Source organism: Berghia stephanieae, unplaced genomic scaffold (assembly GCF_034508935.2).
Source record: "Berghia stephanieae isolate SIO BIC M18660-M18661 unplaced genomic scaffold, UCSD_Bste_1.3 scaffold3156, whole genome shotgun sequence".
NCBI lineage: Eukaryota > Metazoa > Mollusca > Gastropoda > Nudibranchia > Aeolidiidae > Berghia > Berghia stephanieae.
The window spans coordinates 1-8,356 of NW_027624352.1; the positions used below are offsets into that span (position 1 = coordinate 1).

At 31.8% G+C, this 8,356-nt stretch overlaps 1 protein-coding gene across 1 annotated transcript; it reads right to left on the reverse strand.

Annotated features, from left to right (window-relative positions):
• Positions 1-478: 478 nt before the first annotated feature.
• LOC144961585 (uncharacterized) lies at positions 479-8,076 on the reverse strand (the record flags this gene model as incomplete). Its single annotated transcript, XM_078894721.1, is given in 3 exon segments — positions 479-6,627; positions 7,453-7,557; positions 7,897-8,076. Coding segments are annotated over 3 exon segments (1,539 nt in total), but the record flags the coding sequence as incomplete, so codon positions are not given.
• Between the last annotated feature and the right edge of the window lie 280 nt (positions 8,077-8,356).

Consider the following 8,356-nt stretch of genomic DNA (forward strand, 5'->3'; position numbering starts at 1 on the left):
ATCCATATTCCTCAGTGCGGTTTGAGTCTGTTGACTCATTTTTGTCGAGGTTTTGTGTTGCATTATTGCATTTTCCTGGGGTCGCACTATTTTCAGTCAGGCTCTCAGGTTTCCCATCGAGACAACATAATATTGATCAGAATTCAATGTTTTGCCCTGTTCCAATAATTCAATTTGAAATATACTTTCTAAGTCACAGACATTCTTGAGTGACAATTTTCAATCCAATGCCACAAGTTTGAAGTTTTTTCTTAACTAGGCGACTTCTTGTTTCGATATTCCATTGACTGGCATTTGTTCTCTGGGTCATAATGATGGACGCTAGACGTATCTAGTGAATATTGGCAGGATAAAGGCATCACATTGGGGCTTTCCTCCTTCCACGAACCTTACACATTGCCAAACGGTGCTATAATCTATAAAAGTGTAATCATATACACGCTTCATTCTTTTATAATTTCAATGGGTGATCACTCTTCAGCATTCAGACATTCAATAACAGTACAGCATGCTGCTTGAATCGAATATATTTTGGTGCAGCTATTTCATTTTTTTCTTGTTCTGACCCAGGCTGTGTAATTGGACAAAAGTTATTGCATCTTGTTGAGACGGTATGGACCTTATAAATTTTGACACATCAAAGCCAATTAAAGAGTAGTTATACTAAATAGTAAGTTTCTAAGTCAAGTATCTTTGAAATTATAAAGAAAGTTGCAAAATTTTCAACCCCACCCTCGTAATTGCTAACAGTAACAGTTTGATAGGGCAAAGTGGATTGAATAAGTTAAACTGTCATCTGCATTTTTTGCGGCCGCAAATATCAGGGCAATCCGCAAATTTTGGCAAATTTCCCAAAATTGGCAAATCGTGGCAAATTTTGGGAAAATTGGCAAATCGCGTGGCAAATTTTGGGAAAAAAAAAAAAAAGAAGCAAAAACAAAATAACGAGAAAAAAAAGTGCGAAACTTGAGAAATGTTGCAGCTTTGCCTGGGAGCAAACCAAGGGAGCTCCTCTCTAAGGATAATGATCCTTTAAAATCTTTGTAACAACGCTAATCACAGTCATTTCATTTCTCAAGTCCTTAAATGTCATATATTGTCTTTTATATAATTTTTTTCTGTATCGCGTGTTAATTTTTACTGAAACGCTTAGTTTTCCTCCGCAAATTTTGGTCTTTTTGGCAAATTTCGGGGGGTTTTTTGGCAAATTTTAGGTCCCAATTTGGCAAAAAATGCAGATGACAGGTTAAAGATTATATGTAGATGAGAGAATGATTATATCAATGAATTATGAGTTGAAAAAATGTGACAAAATCATTGCAAACCCCAGAGACTTCATATATATCATCATACAAACTGTCTTCATTATAAGTTCTGTGGTAACCCTGAGTATGGGGACCAGTTCACTTAGGTTTTATAATTTCATCCTAGTGACAGACTTTAATGATTTGTCTAAATGTATTGATAGAAGCGGCTACTGTGGCATCAACGGAAAATCAGTTCCACGCTCTAATTTGGAGAGGGAAAGAGCTGTGGTGTACATTTGTCAGTGCTGGTGGCATACTAATTCTGGAATTCATGCCCTTATCTTTTTTTAGTGGTATAATATTGGCATTACTAGGCCACCGTTTATATTTTTATCCATCATGTGGAATAAAGTTGTATTTTAAAAAATGTTCTTATTGCTTCTTCTCTTTCAGACAGGTTATATCCAATAGGTCCTTACATCGAGTCATGGAACAAAAAATACAAATTAAATTAACCAAGCCACAGAAATAAATCATACATCAAATGAAATAAAAAATTTTTTCCTAGACTTTCTACATAAATGCGATCAAGTAGAATACAATTACACCTTAGATTAATAATGTATGGCTTTCGAGTTATATTCATGATCGACTTTTACTCATCGAAAGGTGACATAGATCAATGTATCAAACATAAAGCTTGTTTTATTTATTTTCCCAAAATCTAGGATAAATAGAATTGAATTCATTTATAACACACATCTTGAACACCTTTTGAGACTTCTAAAAGCAATTGACAACAGGAAAATAAAGTTGACTAATAATATGTTGCATAACCAATCGTAAAGCTAACATAAGGATATTTCCTCCATTTGTTAATATAAATGCACAAAAGAGGAATAAGTCTACGCCTTAAAATATCAAAAATTGAAAACACAACATATGATTTTGGGTAAATCATAACTTATGGCTCTCGGGCTATGATCCATTTTTTAAGAAATCAAAGTGATTAAACATAGTTGGATTCCTTCCAAACACAACAATATGGACAATTCATCTGACAAACACCAGCAATTGACAAAAATTGTTTGGGGAAAAGTCTTTCGATGGGAAATAAATGTGAGAAATGCTAACTGTAATTCTCATTTTATAAATGAACAAATCAAAATCAATGGAAGGCGATTTCATCACGTTTACAGATAAGGGATCATTCGATTAAATTTTTATGTTGCATCTTTTTTGCAACTTTTAACTCTCCCTCACCACTCACACACACATTTTAAAAAATACACTTTTCTTAAAATTTGCTTCCTACCCTAACTCCATTCCATATTAGATATTGAGATGATAAAGTCCAGTTTGGTGCCCTCTTCTTTTTTTTCGGTCTTTACCATTTTTAAAGCCTATTATTATCCGTTTCTGTCAGATCTAACTGCTTTCAATGACTCTAAAATTCCAGTAACTGTTTTACGTCTATAGAGAGCCTCCCCACTGGAGAATGCAGGTCAACTATTTGCAAACAGTCTGCTGCACTATATAATTTATTTGTATATTTATTTGGTAATAATTTTTAAATTTATTACACCAGCCCCGCACGGAGTTTTAAGCCTTTGCTCCTTTTCTTTCACCTGTAATGACTGTATGGTTTGTGATTGGGTGGGATAGCGAGGTATTCAATTATGTTGTGTCTTAATGAATTGATTTCGTCATCAAGCTTTTCCCCAAACATGACTTATGTGTGGAGGGGTTTTTTTTTGTTAGGGGGGGGGGGGGGGGGTTAATGTTTTATTTTGTTATTTTCTTTAGAATGATGGGGTAGTGTACCGGGTAGATCAACGCTGCTAGATGAGTAGAGGTTGAAATTAGATAAGTATGAGTATGAATGGTGTGTAGTGACTGAAGGCGACGAAAACTCAGTTTCGACAACTAATTTTTGGGGTTGGACATAAACTTAATTGCATCTATTTTCTTTGCCATCTTCTCCTTCTATATGTTCACTCCGTCTATTCTTCACCAGATATGCTACTGTCCTCTGGAGATCCTCTGAGTTCCCTTGGAGCTTACTCTTCAGGCTGGTTGGGACAGTTGGTGTTCATTATTGTTTACCCTAAGGCAGAGGGCAATTCAGTAGGATGTGTTCATCAGTCATACTGCTGGTTCCACAAGGGCACTGACTTGTAGTTCCCACCTTGTATTTGACTTGGAGGTGGTGTTTTAATCTATTATGATCGGTTAGCACCTAAAGATTAGGAATTGATCTAGTCTGGTCCACTAATATAATGGATAATTCCTTTTTTTTTTAGATCGGAGGTTTCAGTCTCGTTTATTTTGATGAGCCAATGTTTTGTCCAGTTTTTGTCAGGGCCAGTTAAATGCTGTAGCAGGTTGTGATGGTATATTCTTTAGAGCACCAGATCACAAGGTCGTCTGCATACATCGCTCCATGTACATTGCTTAGAAGATCCTTTACGGTGTCCATACTGTGTCTTCTATCGCCTTATATCTGTTATCCAACATGCTTTCTGTCTTTGTCTTGGAATGAGATTACTTGGTTTTTTCCTGGCACTCGTCGGAGTCCTAGCTGGGAGGGAAACAGTCAAATGCATAGTTATTGTTTTGAGAGATAATATTTTTTTTCCTTGTAAATCATCTCTCTGTTATGTATTATTATATGTTATTTTTAATGTTTAATGTAAGCATCTGAGTGTATTCCTCTTTGTTGGATTGTGTGCTTGTGTCCGGATGAGACTTATAGGTGGTCTCAAACTGAGTACTTTGATAGTGTGCTCTTGGAATCTACATCTGATCCCTATTTGTTCCCAGTTCCCCTTTGTCTTACTTTCTTTAAGGGTGCTTTAATTGTAATTCTAGAACTTTTTACTATCCCATTTTCTTCCTTTTTACTGGCGCTGATATGACCTAAATGTGTTGCAAGCGCCGTAAAACCCTTAAAACAAACAAAACAAACTTTACGGTGTCATTGACAAAGATTAAAAATAGTGTTATCGGCTCGGATGATTTATGCTGATTAAGGCTGTTTAGGCATTTCATGAGCAATGCCATGTGTAAATTTTCTGTCACATTGTCCTTAGTATCCAGATAAGAATTGGTATGTCTCCTTTCTTCTTTGTCATCTTTTCCTTCAACTCATTAAATACTTAATCAATATCTATTGTCCTAGTCTTGAACATGTCCAGTCAAATTTCTTCACATATTTTTCAACACTGTTTCCATTTTTGGAGGATGAATAGTTCCAATTGAGTCACGCAATGAGACAGGGTGGACTCCCATTTGAATCAACCTTTTAATGTAAATCACACAAAGTCAACAAACTCGTATGTTAAATTTGTGTGAATATTATTTATATGGAGTTCAATGGAAGTAGTCAAGTTGTTGGATGAAATGTGACTCCACTACTTCTCAAACTTACATCTTGGAAAACATGACAACTCCAATAAAATAAAAGCAGTCATTTTCTGTAACTAATCTTGATTCACGGTATACATTCAATTCACAACAAAATTTACTGTGTAAAATAGATAAATTTTAAAATTAAACAAACACCCACATACACTCTTTACAAAAATAAAAGACACACATACAAATAACAAGAAAATTCACTTTGTATAAATATATTTAAGAATTTTTAAAAAACCACACACATAAATAAAATAAAAACATACACACACACACAAATAACAACAAACATCAAGCAAGCAATATTACCAATAAAGTATTGATAAGGTATGGTTATTACAACAGTACTTGAAAAGATTTAAAAAGTTTGATTATTATACTTGGAATGCTTATTTATAGAATAACATTAATGAGACAACAAGGCAACAAATTTTGAAACTAATTAATTAGGCTCGAGCATCATAAAATGATAATAATATCTTTTTAAAAACTATGTTATTGTGTTGAGGCATTTAGATAATGAATGTACATATGTTTAGGCATATATTTATTTATGTTTCTGAGGCATTTTAGGTCTAGATTTATAATAATTAGTGATTTAAGAAAGCAAAATTGTAAAACCTCAATTGTTGAATAAAACATTAATAAATTGAAAATATGTATGCAACCAAAATGATTCGAAATTACATTTGCGTAAAGGTCAGCAGATTTAAAACATGGACTTTTGTTTGAGGGTGAAAAAATTACAAATAACTTCAGGAAAAATAGCTTTATAAAAAAATTCTTTAGAAACTTCACAACATGTATACATAAAGTTATAATCAAAATTTATACGTTCTCTAACTATTCCCCTTTTTGTATAAACAACAAAATAACCAAAACTACAATTTGAAACATACATTTGTGTTTGTAACTGATAAAAATATGGAGTATTTCTTTTTAACGAAATAATTTCATTTTCTAATGTTAAATATGCTAACTTTTTTGTGATAATTCCCTCTCTAATTGATATATCTCTACACGAATAAGGACATTTTACTTCTAAAACAGCAACTCCACAACAATCACATCTAACTATTCCATCTGGCGTTCCTGCTATAAAAGGATAATCTATTGAAACAAACAATCCACACCTCTCATACCTAACATTAAAATGTTCTTTTTTCATTTCATAAATAAAATATTTAATAGCATTCATTTCATTTTGTCTACCCCACTGAATTGCACTACTGTATATAGGTGATGGAGAAATTATACTATTTAAAAGGGAAATAGAGGGGGAATCGCTATCAGCTTTACAAATAATATACATTTTAGAAGCAGTTACCCTTCCTATTCTATACTTATGCCAAAGAGGACTGATATTTTGAGACCTAGTTTCTAATTCTAACATGTTCTTCTGTTCAACGGAGCAAGACAAATCTAGTGAATAACAATATTTTAATATATCCGAAATTGAATTTTCGCGAAATGCTAAAGTGTTACTAAAAGATGTAATGGATACTGGCAAGTTAATGGTACTAAATTGTTTACAATAGTCGGGCCAAATGGAAAATATTGCTGGTTTCCTATCACTGTTGGATAATTCAGAAAAAAAATGTTTACGCTCTTCTATAGTGCTTACTTTTGGTGATTTTCTAACTACATTGCCTGCTTCCTTGTCTCCGTTGAACAAAATCTTCCGTTGCTTTACTGCTGGGGTAAAATCAATTTCTTTTAATTTCCTAGCTTCTACTTTTTCTGCTGCCTTTACTATGTTCCAGTACGCTGGTATGTCGGTACACGTTTTTTTAGACGCAAGACGATTAATCATTTCAACATAAAACAACACTGACGCAACATGGACGCAACACTCCGACATACCAGCCATACACTGACAATGTGCCGTCAACACAATTCCTTTGTCGTTCACAACAATCCAAGGTCTTTCTGGAGCCATACGCAGTCTTTGCGAATGTTTGACCTGAATTTTTAAAAAATAATAATAACAGTAATATATTAATAATTCAACATTGAACTCTTGTATAATGTCACAGCTATAATCATGTTAATAATATATAATGAATATAATTATGAGGAAGATAGTGTTTGTAATGTTTGAATGGGTATTAAATGATAATTTAATAATGCAAAGATGGATGGATGAAGATTAAAGTTTATTGATAAGCATGATACAGAGTTGGTTGCTGCTTGCCGGCAGGATACAAAGATAACCAAAAACAAAGAAGTGAAAGTAGAAGACTGGAAGTATTGAAAGTGAAAGTAAATTATAAAACAGGGGATGTAATTCATTAAATTAATTACTTGGAAACATTACAGTGTTGATGAAGATAATGTTAATGATAATAAAAAATAATAATAATAATAATAATAATAATAATAATAATAATAATAATAATAATATGATTATTAATATGATATTGGTGATGATTATTATTACTATTGTTATTATTATTATTATTATTATTATTATTATTATTATTATTATGGTGGTGATGATTATTATCATTACTATAATAATAATAATTATTATTATTATTATTATTATTATTATTATTATTATATTATTATTATTATTATTATTATTATTATTATTATTACTATTATTATTATTTATTATTATTATTATTATTAGTATAATAATTATTATTAGCAATAATTTTGTGTATTAGCATTATTAATAACAACACAAACTTTTCCCTCAACCTACCAGAAGACTGAACCAATGAAATAATACATATTTTGAAATACAGGATATGTAATAAAAAAATATTTGACAGATACAAACCTTTCCTAATAAAATAATGTTAGACGAACTGTCTTGTTTATGTGTCAACACTTCCTCAACCCAACCATTGTATGCTTGGTTGTAAGCTTTCAGATTTTTTGTTGCCTGTTATGTAAAAAAGAGCATTTGATAAAACAAAATATGTTTCAAATGAAGAACAATTTTAACAACAATCATTAATAATTAGTGTATTGTATGTTATAACTGATAAAGGGCTACTGATATTCCCATTAGTTTACCATAATCATATCTCACAAATCTGACGGTTAATCGGTTCAAATTCATTTTTACCTGGATCTCGATTATTATTCCTTAATAAATTGATATGTATTATGCTTATACTAAATCATGCATTCCTTCAAGAACATTTATGAAGATATAAAATTATATACTTCTTTGATGGTAAATATTGTCAGGGTCATGAATTCAAACTAAAAGGAATACCTTGAATTGATCTAATGTGTAGAAGCTCGTGGATAATACTAAGTAATTAAAGACATCCACGTAAGTAATCGGAGGATAGTTAGATCCGTCTCTAGAATATTTTTGGGGGTTTATTTTATATGGGTCGACGTTGTGAATGGACTCCAGTTTCTTGACGTATCGGGTTGAGTCTGTTGTGACCTGGAATTAATAAAAAGTTTCCGTTATTCAACTAAATGAAACAAACAAAAACCATTATCAAGTAAATCAATCACAAAACCAATTGGCCACGGTAAGGGACTGTGGGTAAAGATCATTCTCCAGGGACTAAAAAGATAGGGACCTACAAATAATTGGTGCACTGTCAATAATGATAATTTTAACAATAGAGATAATAATAATAATAATAATAATAATAATAATAATAATAATAATAATAATATAATAATAATAATGATGATGATGATGATGATAAGAAGAA